The following is a 26,990-nucleotide window of genomic DNA, read 5'->3' on the forward strand; positions in this document are numbered from 1 at the left end:
TTATACCCCATTATAACCCCATTATAACCCCATTATACCCCATTATAACCCCATTATACCCCATTATACCCCATTATACCCCATTATAACCCCATTATATCCCATTATAACCCATTATACCCCATTATACCCCATTATACCCCATTATAACCCCATTATACCCCATTATACCCCATTATACCCCATTATAACCCCATTATAACCCCATTATACCCCATTATACCCCATTATAACCCCATTATATCCCATTATACCCCATTATACCCCATTATAACCCCATTATACCCCATTATACCCCATTATAACCCCATTATAACCCCATTATACCCCATTAACACCATTGTGCCTGCAGAAGCCCAGCTGCTGGACAGGGGCCAAGGTTGGGGTCAAGGGGGGGTCAATGGGAGGTACCAAAGGGAGGGGTTAAGGGGGGGGCGGAGCCATTGGGTCCCATCCGGACCTCAGGGACCCCCTTTGGGACCCCCTCCCTGCATGGGAACGGATGGGGCTGGGCTGGGGGGGCGCTGCGGAGCCTATGGAGCCCCATAGACCCCTATGGGTGCCCCTTAGCCCCCTATGGAGCCCCATAGCCCCAATGGATCCCCCCATATCCCCCCTCCGCCGCCAATGGTCTCGCCCAGGTAAGGGCAGGGCGGGGCGCGGGGGGGGCGTGGCCTGGAGCAGGAAGGGGGCGTGGCCTGCGCTCACCTGACCCCGCCCACACCTGGCCAACATGGCCGCCGTCCTGGCTGCGCTGCTGCTGCTCGGTGGGTCCCGGGCAATGGGGGGGGGGGTGAGGGGGGTAATTAAGGGCTATGGGGGTAATTAAGGGGGCAATTAAGGGGATAGGGGGTAATTAAGGGGGTAATTAAGGGCTATGGGGGTAATTAAGGGGTAATTAAGGGGATGGGGGTAATTAAGGGGTCTGGGGGGGTAAATGAGGGGGTAAATAGAGGAATACGGGGGTAATTAATGGGGTAATTAAGTGCTATGGGGGTAATTAAGGGAGTAATTAAGGTATCTGGGGTAAATGAGGAGATGGGGTGATTAGGGGGGTAATTAAGGGATCTGGGGGTAAATGAGGGGGTAAATAGGGGCACAGGGGTAATTAATGGGGTCTGGGGGTAATTAAGGGGATGAGGGGTGATTAATGGGGTAATTGGGGGGTAATGAAGGGGTCTGGGGATAATTAAGGGGGTCATTAAAGGTGCTAATGGGTGCTATGGGGTGCCAATAGGGTGCTAATAGGGCATCATTGGGTGCCAATGAGTATCAATGGGTGCCAATGGGTATCAGTGGGTATCAATGGGTGTCAATGGGTACCAATGGGTGTCAATGGGTGCCAATGGGTATCAGTGGGTATCAATGGGTGTCAATGGGTACCAATGGGTGTCAATGGGTGTCAATGGGTATCAGTGGGTGTCAGTGGGTGTCAATGGGTGTCAATGGGTATCAATGGGTCTCAATGGGTGTCAATGGGGGTCAATGGCTGTCAATGGGTATCAATGGGTATCAATGGTGTCAGTGGGTATCAATGGGGGTCAATGGGTGTCAGTGGGTATCAATGGGTATCAATGGGTATCAATGGTGTCAATGGGTATCAATGGGTATCAATGGGTGTCAATGAGTACCAATGGGTGTCAATGGGTATCAGTGGGTGTCAATGGGTATCAGTGGGTGTCAATGGGGGTCAATGGGTCTCAATGGGTGTCAATGGGTGTCAATGAGTGTCAGTGGGTATCAACGGGTGCCAATGGGTGTCAATGGGTGTCAATGGGGGTCAATGGGGGTCAATGGGGGTCAATGGGGGTCGATGGGTGTCAATGGGTATCAATGGGTATCAATGGGTATCAATGGGTGTCAATGGGTGTCAATGGGTACCAATGGGTATCAATGGTTCCCTGTGTGCTCTCTATGGGTCCCTGTGTGCCCTCTATGGCTCTCAATGGCTCCCTGTGGCTCTCAATGGCTCTCAATGGCTCCCTGTGGCTCTCAATGGCTCTCAACGGGTCCCTGTGGCTCTCAATGGCTCTCAATGGGTCCCTGTGGCTCTCAACGGGTCCCTGTGGCTCTCAGTGGCTCCCTGTGGCTCTCAATGGGTCCCTGTGGGTCCCTACGGCTCTCAATGGGTCCCTGTGGCTCTCAATGGGTCCCTGTGGGTCCCTATGGCTCTCAATGGGTCCCTGTGGGTCCCTATGGCTCTCAATGGGTCCCTGTGGGTCCCTACGGCTCTCAATGGGTCCCTATGGCTCTCAATGGGTCCCTATGGGTCCCTGTGGCTCTCAATGGCTCCCTACGGCTCTCAATGGCTCCCTGTGGCTCTCAACGGGTCCCTGTGGGTCCCCGTGGCTCTCAATGGCTCCCTGTGGCTCTCAATGGGTCCCTGTGGCTCTCAAGGGGTCCCTGTGGGTCCCCGTGGCTCTCAACGGGTCCCTGTGGGTCCCTATGGCTCTCAATGGGTCCCTGTGGGTCCCTATGGCTCTCAATGGGTCCCTGTGGGTCCCTGTGGCTCTCAACGGGTCCCTGTGGGTCCCCGTGGCTCTCAACGGGTCCCTGGGGCTCCCCGCCCCGGTCCGTGCGCAGGCTGCCCGTGGCCGGCGGCGGCGCTGCGGGTGTGGGTCGCGGAGCCCCGCACGGTGGCGCTGCTCTTCCAGCGCGTGCTCCTGCGCTGCCGCTTCGAGACGTCGGCCCCGGACCCCCCCCGATCGTGACGTGGAAGTTCCTGGCCCCGTGCGCGGGCGCGGCCCAGGGCGAGTCCATGGCGGCCTCGGGGGGGGGGGCGAGCGGCGCGGGAAGCGGCGTCGGGAGCGCGCCCGGCTCCTGCCCCGACGGCGCCCGCCTCGCCCGCATCGTGGCCACCAAGCAGGGGGGGGCCGTCACCGTGGGCGACTTCTACAGGAGCCGAGGGGTCACCATTGAGGGAGGTGAGGGGGGGGCACTTGGAGGGCAGAGGGGGGGCACTTGGGGGGAAGAGAGGGGGGCACTTGGGGGGCAGAAGGGGGGGACTTGGGGGGCAGAGGGGGGCACTTGGGGGGCGGGGGGGGCACTTGGGGGGCAGAGGGGGGGCACTTGGGGGGCGGGGGGGGTACTTGGGGGGCAGAGAGGGGCGGCACTTGCGGGGCAGAGGGGGCACTTGGGGGGCGGGGGGGCACTTGGGGGGCAGAGGGGGGGCACTTGGGGGGCAGAGAGGGGGCACTTGTGGGGCAGAGGGGGGCACTTGGGGGGCAGAGAGGGGCGGCACTTGGGGGGCAGAGGGGGGCACTTGGGGGGCAGAGAGGGGCACTTGGGGGGCAGAGAGGGGCGGCACTTGGGGGGCAGAGGGGGGGCACTTGCGGGGCAGAGGGGGGGCACTTGGGGGGCAGAGGGGGGCACTTGGGGGGCAGAGGGGCGGCACTTGTGGGGCAGAGGGGGGGCACTTGTGGGGCAGAGGGGGGGCACTTGGGGGGAAGAGAGGGGGGCACTTGGGGGGCAGAGGGGGGGCACTTGGGGGGCAGAGGGGCGGCACTTGGGGGGCAGGGGGGGGGACTTGGGGGGCAGAGGGGGGGCACTTGGGGGGCACTTGGGGGGAATTGGGGGGCAGAGGGGGGGCACTTGGGGGGCAGAGGGGGGGCACAAGGGGGGAATTGGGGGGTAGGGGGGGCACTTGTGGGGCAGGAGGGAGGCGGGGGGGCTTGGGGGGCAGAGGAGGTTGATGGGGGCGGAGGGGGGCAGAACGGGGGCACTTGGGGGGCAGAAGGAGGGTGCTTGGGGGCTGGGGGGGCACTTGGGGGGCACAAGGGGTTGATGGGGGGCACTTGGGGGTCTGGGTATCACCTGTAGGTCACTGGGGGTCACTTGTGGGTCGCTGTGGGTCACTGTGGGTCGCTGTGGGTCACTGTGGGTCGCTGTGGGTCGCTGTGGGTCGCTGTGGGTCACTGTGGGTCGCTGTGGGTCGCTGTGGGTCGCTGTGGGTCACTGTGGGCCACTGTGGGCCACTGTGGGTCGCTGTGGGTCACTTGTGGGTCGCTGTGGGTCACTGTGGGTCACTTGGGGGTCACTTGGGGGTCACTGTGGGTCACTTGGGGGTCGCTGTGGGTCACTTGTGGGTCACTGTGGGTCACTGTGGGTCGCTGTGGGTCACTGTGGGTCACTGTGGGTCGCTGTGGGTCACTTGGGGGTCACTGTGGGTCACTTGTGGGTCGCTGTGGGTCACTGTGGGTCACTGTGGGTCACTTGTGGGTCACTTGTGGGTCGCTGTGGGTCACTGTGGGTCACTGTGGGTCACTGTGGGTCACTTGTGGGTCGCTGTGGGTCGCTGTGGGTCACTGTGGGTCACTTGTGGGTCGCTGTGGGTCACTGTGGGTCGCTGTGGGTCACTTGTGGGTCACTGTGGGTCACTGTGGGTCGCTGTGGGTCGCTGTGGGTCGCTGTGGGTCACTGTGGGTCACTTGTGGGTCGCTGTGGGTCGCTGTGGGTCGCTGTGGGTCACTTGTGGGTCACTGTGGGTCACTGTGGGTCGCTGTGGGTCGCTGTGGGTCACTTGTGGGTCGCTGTGGGTCACTGTGGGTCACTTGGGGGTCACTTGGGGGTCACTGTGGGTCACTTGGGGGTCGCTGTGGGTCACTTGTGGGTCACTGTGGGTCACTGTGGGTCGCTGTGGGTCACTGTGGGTCACTGTGGGTCGCTGTGGGTCACTTGGGGGTCACTGTGGGTCACTTGTGGGTCGCTGTGGGTCACTGTGGGTCACTGTGGGTCACTTGTGGGTCACTTGTGGGTCGCTGTGGGTCACTGTGGGTCACTGTGGGTCACTGTGGGTCACTTGTGGGTCGCTGTGGGTCGCTGTGGGTCACTGTGGGTCACTTGTGGGTCGCTGTGGGTCACTGTGGGTCGCTGTGGGTCACTTGTGGGTCACTGTGGGTCACTGTGGGTCGCTGTGGGTCGCTGTGGGTCGCTGTGGGTCACTGTGGGTCACTTGTGGGTCGCTGTGGGTCGCTGTGGGTCGCTGTGGGTCACTTGTGGGTCACTGTGGGTCACTGTGGGTCGCTGTGGGTCGCTGTGGGTCACTTGTGGGTCACTTTTGGGTCACTGTGGGTCGCTGTGGGTCACTGTGGGTCACTGTGGGTCACTGTGGGTCACTTGTGGGTCACTTGTGGGTCACTGTGGGTCACTTGTGGGTCACTGTGGGTCACTGTGGGTCACTTGTGGGTCACTTGTGGGTCACTGTGGGTCACTGTGGGTCGCTGTGGGTCACTGTGGGTCACTGTGGGTCGCTGTGGGTCACTGTGGGTCACTGTGGGTCACTGTGGGTCACTTGTGGGTCGCTGTGGGTCACTGTGGGTCACTGTGGGTCACTGTGGGTCACTTGTGGGTCGCTGTGGGTCGCTGTGGGTCACTGTGGGTCACTTGTGGGTCGCTGTGGGTCACTGTGGGTCACTGTGGGTCACTGTGGGTCACTGTGGGTCACTGTGGGTCACTTGTGGGTCACTGTGGGTCACTGTGGGTCACTTGTGGGTCGCTGTGGGTCACTGTGGGTCACTTGTGGGTCGCTGTGGGTCACTGTGGGTCACTTGTGGGTCACTGTGGGTCACTTGTGGGTCACTGTGGGTCACTTGTGGGTCACTGTGGGTCACTGTGGGTCACTTGTGGGTCACTGTGGGTCGCTGTGGGTCGCTGTGGGTCACTTGTGGGTCCGGGCAGGGGCGGAGCTGAGCCTGGGCCCCGCGGCGTGGGGCGACAGCGGCCTCTACGTGTGCACCGTGACCTCCACCCAGGACCTGGAGGGCAACAACGAGGCCGTGGCCGAGCTCCTGGTGCTGGGTCTGCAAGGGGGGGGGCACTGGGAGGGACTGGGATGGGCTGGGATGGGATTGGGATGGGCTGGGATGGACTGGGATGGACTGGGATGGACTGGGATAGACTGGGATGGGCTGGGATGGACTGGGATGGACTGGGATGGACTGGGATGGACTGGGATGGACTGGGAGGGACTGGATGGACTGGGATAGACTGGGATGGGCTGGGATGGACTGGGATGGACTGGGATGGACTGGGATGGGCTGGGATGGACTGGGATGGACTGGGATGGACTGGGATGGGCTGGGATGGACTGGGATGGACTGGGATAGACTGGGATGGGCTGGGATGGACTGGGATGGACTGGGATGGACTGGGATAGACTGGGATGGGCTGGGATGGACTGGGATGGACTGGGAGGGACTGGGATGGACTGGGATAGACTGGGATGGGCTGGGATGGACTGGGATGGACTGGGATAGACTGGGATGGGCTGGGATGGACTGGGATGGGCTGGGATGGACTGGGATAGACTGGGATGGGCTGGGATGGACTGGGATGGGCTGGGATGGACTGGGATGGACTGGGATGGACTGGGATGGACTGGGATGGGCTGGGATGGACTGGGATGGGCTGGGATGGACTGGGATGGACTGGGATGGGCTGGGATGGACTGGGATGGACTGGGATGGGCTGGGATGGACTGGGATGGGCTGGGATGGACTGGGATGGACTGGGATGGACTGGGATGGGCTGGGATGGACTGGGATGGGCTGGGATGGACTGGGATGGACTGGGATGGGCTGGGATGGACTGGGATGGACTGGGATGGGCTGGGATGGACTGGGATGGGCTGGGATGGGACTGGGATGGACTGGGATGGGCTGGGATGGACTGGGATGGGCTGGGATGGACTGGGATGGGCTGGGATGGGCTGGGATGGACTGGGATGGGCTGGGATGGGCTGGGATGGACTGGGATGGGCTGGGATGGACTGGGATGGGCTGGGATGGACTGGGATGGACTGGAGGTGAATGGGAGGGCATTGGGATGGACTGGGAGGCACCACAGCTTCCTGGGTGGGTGCAATGGGAACTGCCCTAGGGGTGCCCCATAGACCCCTATGGGTGCCCCATTGACCCCTATGGGTGCCCCATAGACCCCTGGGTGCCCCATTGACCCCTATGGGTGCCCCATAGACCCCTATGGGTGCCCCCACCCATGGGTGCCCATTGACCCCTATGGGTGCCCCATTGACCCCTATGGGTGCCCCCACCCATGAGTGCCCCATAGACCCCTATGGGTGCCCCCCCCCATGGGTGCCCCATAGACCCCTATGGGTGCCCCCCCCCATGGGTGCCCCATTGACCCCTATGGGTGCCCCCCACCCATGGGTGCCCCATTGACCCCTATGGGTGACCCCCACTCATGGGTGCCCCATTGACCCCTATGGGTGCCCCCCACCCATGGGTGCCCCATTGACCCCTATGGGTGACCCCCACCCATGGGTGCCCCATAGACCCCTATGGGTGCCCCCACCCATGAGTGCCCCATAGACCCCTATGGGTGCCCCCCCCCATGGGTGCCCCATAGACCCCTATGGGTGCCCCCCCCCATGGGTGCCCCATTGACCCCTATGGGTGCCCCCCACCCATGGGTGCCCCATTGACCCCTATGGGTGACCCCCACTCATGGGTGCCCCATTGACCCCTATGGGTGACCCCCACTCATGGGTGCCCCATTGACCCCTATGGGTGCCCCCCCCATGGGTGCCCCATTGACCCCTATGGGTGCCCCATGGCCCTGTCCCCCCCCCACAGGGTCCCTGCCGGAGGGCACCGACCTCTTACCGGGCATCCAGCTGGGGACCCTGCCAGGTACAGAGCTCCCACTATAGACCAGTATAGACCAGTATAGACCAGTGGCCTGCCATTACCCTCCCAGTGCCTCCCAGTATAGCCCAGTGCCATCCCAGTATAGCCCAGTCCATCCCAGTATAGCCCAGTGCCATCCCAGTATAGCCCAGTCCATCCCAGTATAGCCCAGTGCCATCCCAGTATAGCCCAGTCCATCCCAGTATAGCCCAGTGCCATCCCAGTATAGCCCAGTCCATCCCAGTATAGCCCAGTGCCATCCCAGTATAGCCCAGTCCATCCCAGTATAGCCCAGTGCCATCCCAGTATAACCCAGTCCATCCCAGTCCATCTCCCAGCCCGCCTCTTGCTGTTCCTGCTGCTGCCTCTGGGCTCTATGGGGCAGAGGGGGGGGGAACACCCCCATACGGATCTATAGGGGCTTTAGGCCTGCCCCCTATGGATCTATAGGGGGTTCTGGCCCCCCCCTCACCCATTCCCCCCCCCCCCCAGACTGGCTCTTCGTGGTACTGGTCTTACTGGGAGCCGCACTGGTGATACTGGGGCTGGGGCTGTGCTGGTGCCAGTGCTGCCCCCATACCTGCTGCTGCCTCCTGCGCTGCCCCTGCTGCCCCCAGCGCTGCTGCTGCCCCGAGGCCTGTATGGGAACCTATAGGGGCTAGGGGGGGGAATGGGGGGGCAATGGGGGGGAATGGGGGCAATGGGGGGAATGGGGGGAATGGGGGGCAATGGGGGGAATGGGGGGAATGGGGGCAATGGGGGCAATGGGGGGAATGGGGGGGAATGGGGGCAATGGGGGGGAATGGGGGCAATGGGGGGGAATGGGGGCAATGGGGGGAATGGGGGCAATGGGGGGAATGGGGGGGAATGGGGGGAATGGGGGCAATGGGGGCAATGGGGAATGGGGGCAATGGGGGGAATGGGGGGGAATGGGGGCAATGGGGGGAATGGGGGCAATGGGGAATGGGGGCAATGGGGGGAATGGGGGGCAATGGGGGGGAATGGGGGGAATGGGGGGGAATGGGGGAATGGGGGGAATGGGGGGGAATGGGGGCAATGGGGGGAATGGGGGGAATGGGGGAATGGGGGGAATGGGGGGGAATGGGGGCAATGGGGGGAATGGGGGGAATGGGGGCAATGGGGGGGAATGGGGGCAATGGGGGCAATGGGGGGAATGGGGGGAATGGGGGCAATGGGGGGGAATGGGGGCAATGGGGGCAATGGGGGGAATGGGGGCAATGGGGGGCAATGGGGGGTATGGGGGTAATGGGAGTGAATGGGAGCAATGGGGTGCAATGGGGACAATGGGGGGGAATGGGGGCAATGGGGGGCAATGGGGGCAATGGGGGACAATGGGGACAATGGGGGGAATGGGGGGCAATGGGGGGGAATGGGGCAATGGGGGGGAATGGGGGCAATGGGGGGGAATGGGGGCAATGGGGGGCAATGGGGGGCAATGGGGGGAATGGGGCAATGGGGGGGAATGGGGGCAATGGGGGGGAATGGGGGCAATGGGGGGCAATGGGGGCAATGGGGGAATGGGGTCAATGGGGGGCAATGGGAGTGAATGGGAGCAATGGGGGCAATGGGGAATGGGGGCAATGGGGAATGGGGGCAATGGGGGGCAATGGGGGCAATGGGGGTAATGGGGAATGGGGGTAATGGGATCTATAGGGGCCCATGGGGTTCCCTATAGGGCTGTCCCTTATATCAATGCTGTCCCCCCCCCAGTGTACCTGGCAGGGAAAGCAGCCACCTCAGGGGGGGTCAGCGTCACCTATGGCCCCCCCCAGCCCTCCATTGCCCTCCACAGCCTGGGTAAGTGGCACCTATAGGGAGGGGGGGGACATGACGCCCCTATAGGGTGACAATGGGGGGGGGGGGGGTTCTCTATAGTGTCCCCCCCGCCTTTATGTGCCTCTTGTGCCCCCCCCTATAGCGAGCAGCCACAGCTCCCGGGTGCCCCTATTGCGGGACAGCGACGGCAGTGTTGTGGCGGGTAGGTCATGACACCTATAGATCCATATGTATGTATAGGTACCCCTATGTGTACCCTATGTAGCTGTGCTTGTGGGTCTATATACACACATATATATAGTTGGGTACTGCTGTGTGTCTATGGGGGGTAGTGGGGTGTCCCCATGTGTCTATAGGGGTTAGTGGGGTGTTCCTATGTGTCTATAGGGGTTAGTGGGGTGTCCCTATGTGTCTATAGGGGGTAGTGGGGTGTTCCTATGTGTCTATAGGGGTTAGTGGGGGTGTCCCTATGTGTCTATAGGGGTTAGTGGGGTGTTCCTATGTGTCTATAGGGGTTAGTGGGGTGTCCCCATGTGTCTATAGGGGGTAGTGGGGTGTCCCCATGTGTCTATAGGGGTTAGTGGGGTGTCCCCATGTGTCTATAGGGGTTAGTGGGGTGTTCCTATGTGTCTATAGGGGGTAGTGGGGTGTTCCTATGTATCTATAGGGGGCAGTGTGGTGTCCCCTACACGTCTATAGGGGGCTATATGTGTATAGAGTCCCCCCCCAACGTATATGATACCTTATGGTGGGGGGTGTCTTTGTGCCCCCCCCCTTTAACACTGGGGTGCCCCCATAGCCCCCCCCGCGCCCCCCCCGCCCCTCTTGCGGTACCTGGAGGGTGAGATCAGCTCCTGGAGCCCCACGGCCATTACCCCCCATTGAAAGCAGGTACGTGCCAATGGGGGGGGGAGGGGGGGGGCAAAGGGGTAAATACCCCCCCATGGGGGGGCATTAACCCTCTTCTTGCCCCCCCCCCCCTCCGTAGCGCCCCCCCCCAGTGACGTCAGCTCCCTCCATGAGCCCCCCCATTGCTGGACCCCCCCCCCCTCTGCGGGGCCGCCCCCCCCCGCTGCCCTCGCACCCCCCGGCCAGCAGGGGGCGCTGGCGCTCGGCCGAGGTCTTGGGGTGGGGGGGGCAGGAGGAGGAGGAGGAGGAGGAAGCCCCCCCCCCCGCCACGTGCCGGCCCCGGTCCCGGTCACGTGATGATGTCGTGGGGGGGGCCGAGACCCCCCCCTCCCCGAGGACACGTGAAGCCCCCCCCCGGCGGCTCCGGAAGGTGGGGATGGGGCTGGGGGGGGCTATAGGGGTCCTATGGGGGGCTATGGGGGTCCTATGGGGTGGTTGGGGGGGCTATTGGGTCCTATAGGGGTCCTATGGGGTGGTTGGGGGGGCTATAGGGGTCCTATGGGGTGGTTGGGGGGCTATGGGGGTCCTATGGGGGGTTTGGGGGGGCTATAGGGGTCCTATGGGGGGCTATGGGGGTCCTATGGGGTGTTTGGGGGGGCTATGGGGGTCCTATGGGGTGGTTGGGGGGGGCTCCAGGGGTCCTATGGGGTGGTTGGGGGGGCTATGGGGGTCCTATGGGGTGGTTGGGGGGGCTATAGGGGTCCTATGGGGGGCTATGGGGGTCCTATGGGGTGGTTGGGGGGGCTATTGGGTCCTATGGGGTGGTTGGGGGGGGCTATGGGGGTCCTATGGGGTGGTTGGGGGGGCTATTGGGTCCTATGGGGTGGTTGGGGGGGGCTATGGGGGTCCTATGGGGTGGTTGGGGGGGCTATTGGATCCTATGGGGTGGTTGGGGGGGGCTCCGGGGGTCCTATGGGGTGGTTGGGGGGGCTATTGGGTCCTATGGGGGTGGTTGGGGGGGGCTATGGGGGTCCTATGGGGTGGTTGGGGGGGCTATTGGGTCCTATGGGGTGGTTGGGGGGGGCTATGGGGTCCTATGGGGTGGTTGGGGGGGCTATTGGGTCCTATGGGGTGGTTGGGGGGGGCTATGGGGGTCCTATGGGGTGGTTGGGGGGGCTATTGGATCCTATGGGGTGGTTGGGGGGGGCTCCGGGGGTCCTATGGGGTGGTTGGGGGGGCTATTGGGTCCTATGGGGTGGTTGGGGGGGGCTATGGGGGTCCTATGGGGTGGTTGGGGGGGCTATTGGGTCCTATGGGGTGGTTGGGGGGGGCTATGGGGGTCCTATGGGGTTCCTATGGGGGCGTTTGAGGGGGCTATTGGATCCTATGGGGGTCCTATGGGGTGGTTGGGGGGGCTCCAGGGGTCCTATTGGGGGGTTTGGGGGGGCTATTGGGTCCTATGGGGGTCCAAAGGGGGGCTATGGAGGTCCTATGGGATGGTTGGGGGGGTTCTATGGAGGGCTATATGGATGCCATAGGGGGTCCCTATGGCTACATGGGTGCCATAGGGGTGCATGGGGGGTCCCTATGGGCTATTGGGGTGCATTGGGGGGTCCCTATGGGCTATATGGGTGCCATAGGGGTGCATGGGGGGTCCCTATGGGCTATTGGGGTGCATTGCGGGGTCCCTATGGGCTATATGGGTGCCATAGGGGTGCATAGGGGGGTCCCTATGGGCTATTGGGGTGCATTGGGGGGTCCCTATGGGCTACATGGGTGCCATAGGGGTGCATGGGGGGTCCCCATGGGCTATTGGGGTGCATTGCGGGGTCCCTATGGGCTATATGGGTGCCATAGGGGTGCATGGGGGGTCCCTATGGGCTATTGGGGTGCATTGGGGGGGTCCCTATGGGCTATATGGGTGCCATAGGGGTGCATTGGGGGATCCCTATGGGCTATATGGGTGCCATAGGGGTGCATGGGGGGGTCCCTATGGGCTATTGGGGTGCATTGGGGGGTCCCTATGGGCTATATGGATGCCATAGGGGGTCCCTATGGGCTCTATGGGTGCCATAGGGGTGCATGGGGGGTCCCTATGGGCTATTGGGGTGCATTGCGGGGTCCCTATGGGCTATATGGATGCCATAGGGGGTCCCTATGGGCTCTATGGGTGCCATAGGGGTGCATGGGGGGTCCCTATGGGCTATTGGGTGCATTGCGGGGTCCCTATGGGCTATATGGATGCCATAGGGGGGTCCCTATGGGCTCTATGGGTGCCATAGGGGTGCATTGCGGGGTCCCTATGGGCTATTGGGGTGCATTGGGGGGTCCCTATGGGCTCTATGGGTGCCATAGGGGTGCATGGGGGGTCCCTATGGGCTATTGGGGTGCATTGCGGGGTCCCTATGGGCTCTATGGGTTCCATAGGGATGCATTGGGGGGGGTCCCCCCTCTTTGTGCCCCCCCCCAACCCCTTTCCCCCCCCCCCCAGGACGCCCTGAGCCGCGAGAGCCTGGTGGTGTGAGCCCCACACCTTGGCCTTCTGCCCCCCCCCCCCCCCCCCCCCCCCCCCCCCGGCTCTTTTGGGGCCATTTGAGGGGATTTGGGGCCCTTTTGGGTCTTTTTTTATGGGTGAACCCCAAGTTTGGGGGAAATAAAGGTTTTTAGAGAAAAAACAGCTGGAAATTGGGGGGGTTGGGGTCTTTCAGGGGGTTTGGGGGTCTTTCAGGGGGTTTGGGGGTCTTTAAAGGGGTTTGGGGGTCTTTAAAGGGGTTTTGGGGTCTTTAAGGGGGGTTTTGGGGTCTTTAAAGGGGTTTTGAGGTCTTTAAGGGGGTTTTGGGGTCTTTAAGGGGGTTTGGGGGTCTTTCAGGGGGTTTGGGGGTCTTTAAAGGGGTTTTGGGGTCTTTAAGGGGGTTTTGGGGTCTTTCAGGGGGTTTGGGGGTCTTTAAAGGGGTTTTGGGGTCTTTAAGGGGGTTTTGGGGTCTTTAAGGGGGGTTTTGGGGTCTTTAAGGGGGTTTTGGGGTCTTTAAAGGGGTTTTGGGGTCTTTAAAGGGGTTTTTGGGGTCTTTAAGGGGGTTTTTGGGGTCTTTAAGGGGGTTTTGAGGTCTTTAAGGGGGTTTTGGGGTCTTTAAGGGGGTTTTGGGGTCTTTAAAGGGGTTTTGGTGTCTTTAAAGGGGTTTTTGGGGTCTTTCAGGGGGTTTGGGGGTCTTTAAAGGGGTTTTGGGGTCTTTAAGGGGGTTTTGGGGTCTTTAAGGGGGTTTTGGGGGTCTTTAAGGGGGTTTTGGGGTCTTTAAAGGGGTTTTGGGGTCTTTAAGGGGGTTTTGGGGTCTTTAAGGGGTTTTTGGGGTCTTTAAAGGGGTTTTGGGGTCTTTAAAGTGGTTTTGGGGTCTTTAAGGGGGTTTTGGGGTCTTTAAGTGGGTTTTTTGGGGTCCCCCAGCCATTCTTACGGGTCCCTAATGCGTTTTTGGGGTCCCTGAGGCAGTTTTGGGGGTCCTTACGTCTATTTCGGGCCATTTTACGCCCTTTCGGCGTCTCCTCGCAGCGGGGCGGCGCCGCTCCCTCAGGCGCTTTGGCGGGCTCCGAGCCCGCCCTCGCTCTGATTGGCTGCCGCGCGCCGCAATGCACGCCGGGACTTGTAGTCCGAGCGGCCGCTTCCCCCTCGCTGATTGGCTGCCGCGCCGCAGTGCACGCCGGGACTTGTAGTCCGGGCGGGAGGCTTTCTCCCGCCCTGATTGGCTGCTGCGCCGCAGTGCACGCCGGGACTTGTAGTCTTGGGGGTGCCACCGCCGCGCCTCCTCCCCAGCGTGCACCGCGGCGGCCGGGCCTCGCGGTACCGGACGCTCGGGGCCCGGTTTTGGGGTCCCCCCCCCCCCCTTCTATAGGGTCCCTCTATAGGGTGTCCCCCCCATAGGGTCCCCCCCCGCTCTAGGGCCCCGCCATGACCCTGTTTCACTTCGGGAACTGCTTCGCGCTCGCCTATTTCCCCTATTTCATCACGTACAAGTGCAGCGGCCTGTGAGTGGGGTGGGGCCTGGGACGGGCCCGGTGTGCTGGGGTAGACTGGGATATACTGGGATAGAGTGGGGTAGGCTGGGGTTACACTGGGATGTACTGGGGTATAACGGGGTTATAATGTACTGTAAGCGATTATACTGGGGTATAGTGGGGTAAATGGGGTTTTAATGGGGTATAATGGGGTATACTGGATTATAACGGGTTATAATGGGTTATACTGGGATATAATGGGTTATACTGGGGTTATAATGGGTTATACTGGGGTTATAATGGGATGTAATGGGTTATAATAGGGTATACTGGGTCATAATGGGTTATATTGGGTTATACTGGGATATAATGGCTTATGATGGGGTTATAATGGGTTATAAAGAGGTATAATGGGTTATAGTGGGCTATAATGGGTTATAATGGGCTATACTGGGCTACAATGGGTTATACTGGGTTATAATGGGCTATACTGGGTTATAATGGGCTATACTGGGTTATAGTGGGCTATAATGGGTTATAGTGGGCTATACTGGGCCATAATGGGTTATACTGGGTTATAATGGTCTATACTGGGTTATAATGGGCTATACTGGGTTATAATGGGTTATACTGGGTTATAATGGGCTATACTGGGTTATACTGGGTTATACTGGGTTATAATGGGTTATACTGGGTTATAATGGGCTATACTGGGTTATAATGGGCTATACTGGGTTATAATGGGTTATATGGGGTTATAATGGGCTATACTGGGTTATAATGGGTTATACTGGTTTATAATGGGCTATACTGGGTTATAATGGGTTATACTGGTTTATAATGGGCTATACTGGGTTATAATGGGTTATACTGGGTTATAATGGGTTATACTGGGTTATAATGGGTTATACTGGTTTATAATGGGCTATACTGGGTTATAATGGGCTATACGGGGTTATAATGGGCTATACTGGGCTATAATGGGTTATACTGGTTTATAATGGGCTATACTGGGTTATAATGGGTTATACTGGTTTATAATGGGTTATAATGGGCTATACTGGGCTATAATGGGCTATACTGGGTTATAATGGGTTATACTGGTTTATAATGGGTTATAATGGGCTATACTGGGCTGTAATGGGCTATACTGGGTTATAATGGGTTATACGGGATTATAATGGGCTATACTGGGTTATAATGGGCTATACTGGGTTATAATGGGTTATACGGGTTTATAATGGCTTATAATGGGCTATACTGGGCTATAATGGGTTATACTGGTTTATAATGGGCTCTACTGGGTTATAATGGGTTATACTGGTTTATAATGGGTTATAATGGGCTATTCTGGGCTATAATGGGCTATACTGGGTTATAATGGGTTATACTGGGAGGGGATTGGCATCTACTGGGAGCACTGGGGGGCTGAACTGGGCTGAACCGCCTTGAACTGGTCTGAACTGGGGCAGGTCCGAGTACAGCGCCTTCTGGCGCTGCGTCCAGGCCGGAGCCACCTATGTCCTGGTGCAGCTGGGAAAGGTGGGACCCTATGGGGGGACCCTATGGAGACCCTATGGAGACCCTATGGGCTTTGGGGTCCCCCTATAGGGATTTAAGGGGGGGAAGTTGGGGTCCCCTATGGGGTTTGGGGTCCTCTATAGGGGCTTTGGAGTCCCCCTATAGGGAATGGGGGGGGATTGGGCTCTGCTATAGGGGATTTGGGTCCCTATAGGGGGTTTTGGGGGTCCCTGGGGGGGGGGTTGGAGTCCCCTATGGGGGGGTTGAGGTCCCTATAGGGGGGTTTTGGGTTCCCTATAGGGGTTTGGAGGTCCCTATGGGGTGCCTGAGGTCCCTATAGGAGGGTTTGAGGTCCCCTATGGGGTGTTTGAGGTCCCTATAGGGGGGTTTGGGGTCCCCTATGGGGTGCCTGAGGTCCCTCTAGGGGAGTTTGGGGTCCCCTATGGGGTGCCTGAGGTCCCTCTAGGGGAGTTTGGGGTCCCCTATGGGGTGCCTGAGGTCCCTCTAGGGGGGTTTGGGGTCCCCTATGGGGTGCCTGAGGTCCCTATAGGGGGGTTTAGGGTCCCCTATGGGGTGCCTGAGGTCCCTATAGGGGGGTTTGGGGTCCCCTATGGGGTGCCTGAGGTCCCTCTAGGGGGGTTTGGGGTCCCCTATGGGGTGCCTGAGGTCCCTATAGGGGGCTTTGAGGTCCCCTATAGGGCTTTGGGCCCCCCCTGACCCCCATTGCCCCCCCAGATGCTGTTTCTGGCCACGTTCTTCCCCACATGGGAGGGGCCCTCAGGGGGGTTCGACCTGGTGGGGGTGAGTCCCTATGGCCCCCTATAGCCCCCACTGCCCCTATAGCCCCCATTACCCCCATTGCTCCCATTAACCCCTATAGTCTCTATAGCCCCCATTGCCTCTACTGACCCCATTGCCCCCTATAGCCTCTATAGCCCCCCATTGCCCCTCTAGCCCCCATTGGCCCCCATTGGCCCCATTACTCCCATTAGCCCCTATAGTCTCCTAAGCCCCCATTGCCTCTACTGACCCCAATGCCCCCTATAGCCTCTATAGCCCCCCATTGCCCCCTATAGCCTCTATAGCCCCCCATTGCCCACTTTGCCCCCTATAGCCCCCATTACCCCCATTGCCCCCTATAGCCCCCATTACCCCCATTGCCCCTATAGCCCCATTGCCTCCACTGACCCCATTGCCCCTATAGCCCCCATTGCCTTCATTGCCCCTATAGCCTCTGTAGCCCCCATTGCCCCCTTTGCCCCCTATAGCCTCTATAGCCTCCATTACCCCCATTGCCTCCACTGACCCCATTGCCCCCTATAGCCTCTACAGCCCCCATTGCCCACTTTGCCCCCTATAGCCCCCATTACCCCCATTGCCCCCTATAGCCTCCATTGCCCCCTATAGCCTCTACAGGCCCCATTGCCTCCACTGACCCCATTGCCCCCTGTAGCCTCTATAGCCTCCATTACCCCCATTGCCCCTATAGCCCCATTGCCTCCACTGACCCCATTGCCCCTATAGCCCCCATTGCCCCTATAGCCTCTATAGCCCCCATTGCCCCCCATTGCCCCCTTTGCCCCCTATAGCCTCTATAGCCTCCATTAGCCCCATTGCTCCTATAGCCCCATTGCCCTTATAGCCTCCATTGCCCTTATAGCCTCCATTGCCCCTATAGCCTCCATTGCCCCTATAGCCTCTATAGCCTCCGTTACCCCCATTGCCCCTATGGCCCCATTGCCCCCTATGGCCCCGTTGCCCCCTATAGCCCCGTTGCCCCCTATAGCCCCGTTGCCCCCTATAGCCCCATTGCCCCCTATAGCCCCGTTGCCCCCTATAGCCCCATTGCCCCCTATAGCCCCGTTGCCCCCTATAGCCCCATTGCCCCCTATAGCCCCGTTGCCCCCTATAGCCCCGTTGCCCCCTATAGCCCCATTGCCCCCTATAGCCCCGTTGCCCCCTATAGCCCCGTTGCCCCCTATAGCCCCATTGCCCCCTATAGCCCCGTTGTCCCCTATAGCCCCATTGCCCCCTATAGCCCCCATACCGCCGTTGTCCATAGGAGTTCCTTAGGGCCACTGTGGACGTGCTGGACCTGGGGGGGCTGCAGTTGGCTTTGGGCCGGGGGGGGGGCCGGGGGGAGCTTCGCATCCTCGTGGCTGCCCTGGGCTGGGCCAGCGCTGAGCTCCTCACCTCCCGGTCAGTATCGGGGGTTCTATAGGGGCTATAGGGACTATAGGGGGGTTCTATAGGGGGTTCTATAGGGGCTATGGGGGGGGGCTATAGGGGCTATACGGGGGTTCTATAGGGGCTATAGGGACTATAGGGGGGTTCTATAGGGGGTTCTATAGGGGCTAGGGGGGGGCTATAGGGACTATAGGGGGGTTCTATAGGGGCTATGGGGGGGCTATAGGGACTATAGAGGGGTTCTATAGGGGGTTCTATAGGGGCTATGGGGGGGGCTATAGGGACTATAGGGGGGTTCTACAGGGGGTTCTATAGGGGCTATGGGGGGGGCTATAGGGACTATAGGGGGGTTCTACAGGGGGTTCTATAGGGGCTATGGGGGGGCTATAGGGACTATAGGGGGGTTCTATAGGGGGTTCTATAGGGGCTATGGGGGGGCTATAGGGACTATAGGGGGGTTCTATAGGGGGTTCTATAGGGGCTATGGGGGGGGCTATAGGGGCTATAGGGGGGTTCTATAGGGGGTTCTATAGGGGCTATGGGGGGGCTATAGGGACTATAGGGGGGTTCTATAGGGGCTATGGGGGGGGCTATAGGGGCTATAGGGGGGTTCTATAGGGGGGTTCTATAGGGGCTATGGGGGGGCTATAGGGGCTATAGGGGGTTCTATAGGGGCTATAGGGACTATGGGGGGTCTATAGGGGGTTCTCTAGGGGCTATGGGGGGGCTATAGGAGGGTTCTATAGGGGCTATAGGGACTATAGGGCGGTTCTATAGGGGCTATGGGGGGGGCTATAGGGGCTATAGGGACTATGGGGGGTCTATAGGGGGTTCTATAGGGGCTATGGGGGGGCTATAGGGGCTATGGGGGGTTCTATAGGGGCTATAGGGACTATAGGGGGGTTCTATAGGGGCTATGGGGGGGGCTATAGGGGGTTCTATAGGGGCTATAGGGACTATGGGGGGTCTATAGGGGGTTCTATAGGGCCTATTGGGGTCTGTAGGGGGTTCTATAGGGGCTACTGGGGGCTATTGGGGGTTCTATAGGGGCTATTGGGGTCTATAGGCGGTTCCATAGGGGCTATTGGGGTTTATGGGGGATTCTATAGGGGCTATGGGGGGGTCTATTGAGGCTATGGAGCGGGTTATTGGGGGCTATGGGGGGGATCTGTTGGGGGCTCTAGGGGGCTATGGAGGGGTCTATAGGGGAGGTCTATTGGGGGCTGTGGGGGGTTCTATTGAGACTATGGGGGGTCTATGGGGCTATAAGGGGTTCTATACGGTCTATTGGGGTCTATAGGGTTCTATGGAGGGTCTATTGGGGGTTATAGGGGGGTCTATTGGGGCTATGGGGGGGTCTATTGGGGCTATGGGGGGATCTATAGGGGCTATGGGGGTCTATAGGGGGTTTATGGGGGGGCTATGGGGGTTTTCAGTTGCTTTATGGGCTCTATAGGGTGTTGTAGGGGTCTATAGGGGGTGTGGGGGGGGCTCTGTGGTGTCTGTGTGGTGGTTTGGGGGGGTCTTGGCGGCTCTATAGGGGGGCTATGGGGGTGTTGGGTGTATAGGGGGTCTGTGGGGGCCTATGGGGGTTTGGGCACATCTCTAGGGTATTTATGGGGGTTCGGGGCTGGGTTTAAGGGGGGTGGGGAGAGCTCTCTCTGGGCCCCTATGGGCTCCATAGGGTGCCCTATGGCTGCCTATGGGCCCAGGTGCGTCCCGCTGTGGGTCGGGGCGCGGGGGGTGGAGTTCGACTGGAGGCACCTGCAGATGGGGCTGGACTCCAACATCAGCCTGGTGAGCACTGGGAGGGACTGGGATGGGATTGGGAGGGACTGGGATGGGATTGGGAGGGACTGGGATGGGATTGGGATGGGCTGGGATGGGATTGGGATGGGCTGGGATAGAGTGGGATGGGATTGGGATGGGCTGGGATGGGATTGGGATGGGCTGGGCTGGGATTGGGAGGGACTGGGATAGAGTGGGATGGGATTGGGATGGGACTGGGATGGGATTGGGATGGGCTGGGATGGGATTGGGAGGGACTGGGATAGAGTGGGATGGGATTGGGATGGGCTGGGATAGAGTGGGATGGGATTGGGATGGGACTGGGATGGGATTGGGATGGGCTGGGATGGGATTGGGAGGGACTGGGATAGAGTGGGATGGGATTGGGATGGGCTGGGATAGAGTGGGATGGGATTGGGATGGGACTGGGATGGGATTGGGATGGGCTGGGATGGGATTGGGAGGGACTGGGATAGAGTGGGATGGGATTGGGATGGGCTGGGATAGACTGGGATGGGATTGGGATGGGCTGGGATAGACTGGGATGGGCTGGGATGGGATTGGGAGGGACTGGGATGGGCTGGGAGGGACTGGGATGGGATTGGGATGGGCTGGGATAGACTGGGATGGGATTGGGATGGGCTGGGATGGGATTGGGATGGGCTGGGATAGAGTGGGATGGGATTGGGATGGGCTGGGATAGACTGGGATGGGCTGGGATGGGATTGGGAGGGACTGGGATGGGCTGGGAGGGACTGGGATGGGATTGGGATGGGCTGGGATAGAGTGGGATGGGATTGGGATGGGCTGGGATGGGATTGGGATGGGCTGGGATAGACTGGGATGGGATTGGGAGGGACTGGGATAGACTGGGATGGGCTGGGCTGGGCTGGGAATGGGATGGGATTGGGATAGACTGGGAGGGGAACTGGGGTGCATTGGGATGAGTGGGGGGTCACATGTCAGTGGGGGGGTCACCGGTATCAATGGGGGGGGTCACGTGTCAATGCGGGGGTCACCGGTATCAATGGGGGGTCACGTGTCATTCCCCCCCCCCCCCCCCCCCCCCAGGCGCGTCACGTGGCCGCGGCCGCCCTGCTCTGGGCCTCGGGGCGCCAGGAGCTGCCCCCGCGCCTGCGCGTGCCCCTGGGGGGGCTCCTGGTGGCGGCCGCCTACGAGGGCTTCCTGAGCGGGTAAAGGGGGCGGGGCCTGGAGGGGGCGGGGCTTGGAGCGGGCCAATGGGGGGCGAGGGGTGCTGGGAGGAGTCCATTCATGGGGAGCGGGGTGTGGGAAAGGGGTGGGCGGGGCTTAAAGGTGGGCGGGGCCAATGGGAGGGGTGAATGGGGGTGTCCAATGGGGATGAATGGGGGAGTCCAATGGGGATGAATGGGGGGGTCCAGTGGAAATGAATGGGGCTCTAATAAGGATGAATGGGGCTGGGTAGAAGGGGGATGAATGGGGGAGTCCAATGGGGATGAATGGGGGGGTCTAATGGGGGTGAGTGGGGGGGTCTAATGGGGGTGAATGGGGGGGGCTAATAGGGATGAATGGGGCTGAAGTGAATGGGGGGTTCAATGGGGATGAATGGGGCTGGGTCGAATGGGGTTGAATGGGGTTGGGTCGAATGGGGGTGAATGGGGCTGGGTCGAATGGAGGTGAATGGGGCTGGGTCGAATGGGGGTGAATGGGGCTGGGATGAATGGGGGTGAATGGGGCTGGGTTGAATGGGGGTGAATGGGGCTGGGTCTAATGGGGATGAATGGGGCTGGGGTGAATGGGGGGTTCAATGGGGATGAATGGGGCTGGGATGAATGGGGGTGAATGGGGCTGGGTCTAATGGGGGTGAATGGGGCTGGGTCGAATGGGGGTGAATGGGGCTGGGTCTAATGGGGATGAATGGGGCTGGGTTGAATGGGGGTGAATGGAGCTGGGTCTAATGGGGGTGAATGGGGCTGGGTTGAATGGGGGTGAATGGGGCTGGGTTGAATGGGGGTGAATGGAGCTGGGTCTAATGGGGGTGAATGGGGCTGGGTTAAATGGGGATGAATGGGGGTGGGTCTAATGGGGATGAATGGGGCTGGGTTGAATGGGGGTGAATGGGGCTGGGTTGAATGGGGGTGAATGGGGCTGGGTTGAATGGGGGTGAATGGAGCTGGGTCTAATGGGGGTGAATGGGGCTGGGTCTAATGGGGATGAATGGGGCTGGGTTGAATGGGGATGAATGGAGCTGGGTCTAATGGGGATGAATGGGGCTGGGTTGAATCGGGATGAATGGGGCTGGGTCTAATGGGGATGAATGGGGCTGGGTTGAATGGGGGTGAATGGGGCTGGGTTGAATGGGGGTGAATGGAGCTGGGTCTAATGGGGGTGAATGGGGCTGGGTTGAATCGGGATGAATGGGGCTGGGTCTAATGGGGATGAATGGGGCTGGGGTGAATGGGGGGTTCAATGGGGATGAATGGGGCTGGGTTGAATGGGGGTGAATGGGGCTGGGTTGAATGGGGGTGAATGGGGCTGGGTCTAATGGGGGTGAATGGGGCTGGGTTGAATGGGGGTGAATGGAGCTGGGCGGGGCGTGTCTTGCTGACGCCCCGCCCCTTTCTCCGTGTGACGTCACAGGTGGGCGGGGCAGGCGCTGGGGCTGGGGCCCTGGGGGGCGCTGGGGCTGCGGGCGCTGGGGGCGGCGGCGCTGGGGCTGGGGGCGCTGCGGCTGCTGGCGCCCCTCCTGCCCCCCCCCTGAAGTAAAGGCACCGCTGGAGCAGGCGGCAGCGTCCCTGTGGGGTACCTGGGGGGCACCTACAGGGTGCGGGGCACCTATAGCGGGGGGGGGCACCTATAGCGGGGGGTGGCACCTATGGGGGGGGGGGCACCTATAGAGATGGGAGGGCACCTATAGAGATGAGGGGGCACCTATAGCGGGGGGGGGCACCTATAGAGATGGGAGGGCACCTATAGAGATGGGAGGGCACCTATAGCATGGGGGGCACCTATAGCGTGGGGGGGCACCCATGGAGGAGGCTGCAGAGTCCCTATAGGGGTACATGGGTGGGGGCACCTATAGAGATGGGGTGGCACCTATAGAGATGGGGGGGCACCTATAGCGTGGGGGGGCACCTATAACATGGGTGGGCACCTATAGCATGGGGGGCACCTATAGCGTGGGGGGGCACCCATGGAGGAGGCTGCAGAGTCCCTATAGGGGTACATGGGTGGGGGCACCTATAGAGATGGGGGGGCACCTATAGCATGGGGGGCACCTATAGCGTGGGGGGGCACCCATGGAGGAGGCTGCAGAGTCCCTATAGGGGTACATGGGTGGGGGCACCTATAGAGATGGGGTGGCACCTATAGAGATGGGGGGGCACCTATAGCGTGGGGGGGCACCTATAACATGGGTGGGCACCTATAGCATGGGGGGCACCTATAGCGTGGGGGGGCACCTATAGCGTGGGGGGGCACCCATGGAGGAGGCTGCAGAGTCCCTATAGGGGTACATGGGTGGGGGCACCTATAGAGATGGGGTGGCACCTATAGAGATGAGGGAGCACCTATAGAGATGGGAGGGCACCTATAGAGATGAGGGGGCACCTATAGCGTGGGGGGGCACCTATAGCGTGGGGGGGCACCCATGGAGGAGGCTGCAGAGTCCCTATAGGGGTACATGGGTGGGGGCACCTATAGAGATGGGGGGGCACCTATAGAGATGGGAGTGCACCTATAGAGATGAGGGGGCACCTATAGCATGGGGGGCACCTATAGCGTGGGGGGGCACCTATAGCGGGGGGGGGCACCTATAGAGATGAGGGGGCACCTATAGCATGGGGGGCACCTATAGCGTGGGGGGGCACCTATAGAGATGGGGGGGCACCTATAGCGGGGGGGGGCACCTATAGAGATGAGGGGGCACCTATAGCATGTGGGGCACCTATAGCGTGGGGGGGCACCTATAGCGTGGGGGGGCACCTATAGCGTGGGGGGGCACCTATAGCGTGGGGGGGCACCCATGGAGGAGGCTGCAGAGTCCCTATAGGGGTACATGGCAGGGGGACACCTATAGGGTTCGGGAGCACCCATAGAGATGGGGGACCCATAGGGGTTGGGGGGCACCCATAGGTTGTGGGCATCCATTGAGGTGGGGGGGGCACAGGAGTTTATTGGGGTGCAGGAGGGTGATGGGGGCACCCATAGGGGTTGGGGGCACCCATAGGGGTTGGGGGCACCCATAGGTGGGGGGGGGGGGTTCCATAGGGTGCTCCAGGTCAATAGTAGAGCTCTCGGTCCCACCAGCCTGGAGGGGGGAAACAGAGGGGTGAGGACTCTATAGGTACCCATAGCACCCTATAGGCACCCTATAGCACCCTTATAGAACCCTATAGAGTATGGTCTCCCATAACCCCCTATGGGCCCCCTATGGCACCCCACAAGCACATACAGCAGCACCTATAGCACCCTATAGACAAACTGTGGTCTCCCATAACCCCCTATGGGCCCCTTATGGCACCCCACAAGCACATATAGCAGCACCTATAGCATCATATGGGAACATCATAGACACCCTGTGGACACCTATAGCACTCTGTGGTTCTGTATAGCACCCCATGGGCATCCTATAGACACCCTATGGACACCTATGGCACTCTATGGTTCCCTATAGCACCCCATGGGCACCCTGTGGACACCCTATGGACACCTATAGCACCCAATGGGCACCTATAGCACTCTATGGTTCCCTATAGCACCCAATGGGCACTCTATAGACACCCTGTGGGCACCTATAGCACTCTATGGTTCCCTATAGCACCCAATGGGCACCCTATAGACACCCTGTTGACACCTATAGCACTCTATGGTTCCCTATAGCACCCAATGGGCACCCTATAGACACCCTGTTGACACCTATAGCACTCTATGGTTCCCTATAGCACCCAATGGGCACCCTATAGACACCCTGTGGGCACCTATAGCGCTCTATGGTTCCCCAGAGCACCCCACGGGTGCCCCATGCGCACCCTATAGCACTGTACGAGCATCTATAGCACCCTCTGGGCACTCCATAGGTGCTCTATAGCACCCTATGGGCCCTTATGGCACCCTCTAGGCCCCTATGGGCCCCTATAGCAGCCTCTAGGCCCCTATGGGCCCCTATAGCAGCCTCTAGGCCCCTATGGGCCCCTATAGCACTCACTGCCCGGGTGCCGGCGCACTCCCAGCTTCCGGATCTCGTCGTAGACCAGGATGAGGAGGCCGAAGGGCATCGGGACGAGCCACCACTGGAAGCTGGGCAGGGACAGGGGGGTCAGGGGGGGCTATGGGGGGGAAGGGGGGCAATGGGGGTCAATGGGGATCAATAGGGGCCAATAGGGACAGGGGGGTCAAGGGGGGTCAAGGGGGATGTCAGTGGGCATCAATGGGGGTCAATGGGTATCAATGGGTGTCAATGGGGTCAATGAATGTCAATGGATATCAATGGGTATCAATGGGTGCCTATGGGGTCAATGGGTATCAATGGGTGTCAGTGGGGTCAATGAATGTCAATGGATATCAATGGGTATCAATGGGTGCCTATGGGGTCAATGGGTATCAATGGGTGTCAGTGGGTATCAATGGGTACCTATGGGGTCAATGGATGTCAATGGGTGCCTATGGGGTCAATGGGTGTCAGTGGGTATCAATGGGTGCCTATGGGGTCAATGGATGTCAGTGGGTGTCAATGGGTGTTTATGGGGTCAATGGGTATCAATGGGTGTCAGTGGGTATCAGTGGGTGCCTATGGGGTCAATGGATGTCAGTGGGTGTCTATGGGGTCAATGGGTATCAATGGGTGTCAGTGGTTATCAATGGGTGCCTATGGGGTCAATGGATGTCAATGGGTGTCAATGGGTGTCTATGGGGTCAATGGGTATCAATGGGTGTCAGTGGTTATCAATGGGTGCCTATGGGGTCAATGGATGTCAGTGGGTGTCAATGGGTGTCTATGGGGTCAATGGGTGTCAGTGGTTATCAATGGGTGCCTATGGGGTCAATGGATGTCAATGGGTGTCAATGGGTGTCTATGGGGTCAATGGGTATCAATGGGTGTCAGTGGTTATCAGTGGGTGCCTATGGGGTCAATGGATGTCAATGGGTGTCAATGGGTGCCTATGGGGTCAATGGGTGCCTATGGGGTCAATGGATGTCAATGGGTGCCTATGGGGTCAATGGATGTCAATGGGTGTCAATGGGTGCCTATGGGGTCAATGGATGTCAATGGGTGCCTATGGGGTCAATGGATGTTAATGGGTATCAATGGGTGCCTATGGGGTCAATGGGTATCAATGGGTGCCTATGGGGTCAATGGGTGCCTATGGGGTCAATGGGTATCAATGGGTGTCAGTGGTTATCAGTGGGTGCCTATGGGGTCAATGGATGTCAATGGGTATCAGTGGCTGCCTATGGGGTCAATGGGTGCCTATGGGGTCAATGGGTGTCAATGGGTGTCAATGGGTATCAATGGGTGCCGTGGTCACCGGATGGGCATGAAGTTGAAGACGTTGGGCATCCCGGGGCAGTAGCACAGGAAGCAGCCAATGGACACCTGGAACACGATGGCCAGCACCAGGATGCGGTTCCTGCGGGACACGGCACCTATAGAGCCCTATAGACCCATATACCCCCCCTATAGACCCATATACCCCCCCTTTAGACCCCTATAGACCCATATACCCCCCCATAGACCCCTATAGACCCATATACCCCTCTATAGACCCCTATAGACCCATATACCCCCCCTATAGACCCCTATAGACCCATATACCCCCCCTATAGACCCCTATAGACCCATATACCCCCCCTGTAGACCCATATACCCCCCTATAGACCCCTATAGACCCATATACCCCCCCTATAGACCCTTATAGACCCATATACCCCCTATAGACCCTGATAACCCCCTATACCCCCCTATAGACCCTTACAGGGGGCTATATCCCCCTATAGCCCCATAGGGCCTAGGAGAGGCCCTATAGCCCCCCATAACCCCTTCCATAGCCCCTGTAGTCCAGAGGCCCTATAGACCCCATAGCCCCCAAAGCACTATAGGCACCAGAAGAGCCCCTATAGCCCCATAGGCACTGGAAGAGAACCCATAGCTCCCATAGGCACTGGAAGAGGACCCATATCCCCTATAGCCCTATAGGCAGTGGAAGAGGCCCCATAGCCCCTATAGCCCTATAGGCACTG

The 26,990-nt window shown here is 60.0% G+C and overlaps 3 protein-coding genes across 3 annotated transcripts in view; 2 read left to right on the top strand and 1 right to left on the bottom strand.

The window, feature by feature from the left end:
• Positions 1-733: 733 nt before the first annotated feature.
• On the top strand, positions 734-14,220 carry LOC308232715 (lipolysis-stimulated lipoprotein receptor-like; the record flags this gene model as incomplete). Its single annotated transcript, XM_080639944.1, is given in 11 exon segments — positions 734-767; positions 2,584-2,696; positions 2,699-2,924; positions 5,677-5,796; positions 7,593-7,649; positions 8,139-8,285; positions 9,378-9,464; positions 9,586-9,645; positions 10,432-10,571; positions 13,834-14,121; positions 14,203-14,220. Coding segments are annotated over 11 exon segments (1,290 nt in total).
• TMEM147 (transmembrane protein 147) lies at positions 14,124-22,512 on the top strand (the record flags this gene model as incomplete). The annotated part of the gene is made up of 7 exons (XM_080639946.1): positions 14,124-14,306; positions 15,749-15,818; positions 16,533-16,598; positions 17,860-17,996; positions 19,697-19,781; positions 20,844-20,965; positions 22,392-22,512. Exons 1-7 carry the CDS (start codon positions 14,230-14,232, stop codon positions 22,510-22,512), a joined length of 678 nt encoding a protein of 225 aa, XP_080496072.1. The 5' UTR covers positions 14,124-14,229.
• A 1,519-nt stretch (positions 22,513-24,031) lies between these two features.
• ATP4A (ATPase H+/K+ transporting subunit alpha) overlaps positions 24,032-26,990 on the bottom strand; it is a gene marked incomplete at both ends in the record, with an annotated part of 36,979 nt that continues 34,020 nt past the window's right edge. Inside the window, 3 exons of the mRNA XM_080639945.1 lie at positions 24,032-24,060; positions 24,958-25,049; positions 26,279-26,380. Coding sequence (XP_080496071.1) covers positions 24,032-24,060; positions 24,958-25,049; positions 26,279-26,380 — 223 coding nt within the window. The remainder of the gene's footprint in view (positions 24,061-24,957; positions 25,050-26,278; positions 26,381-26,990) is intronic.

This window comes from Psittacula echo (genome assembly GCF_963264785.1).
Source record: "Psittacula echo genome assembly, contig: SCAFFOLD_115, whole genome shotgun sequence".
Classification (NCBI taxonomy): domain Eukaryota; kingdom Metazoa; phylum Chordata; class Aves; order Psittaciformes; family Psittacidae; genus Psittacula; species Psittacula echo.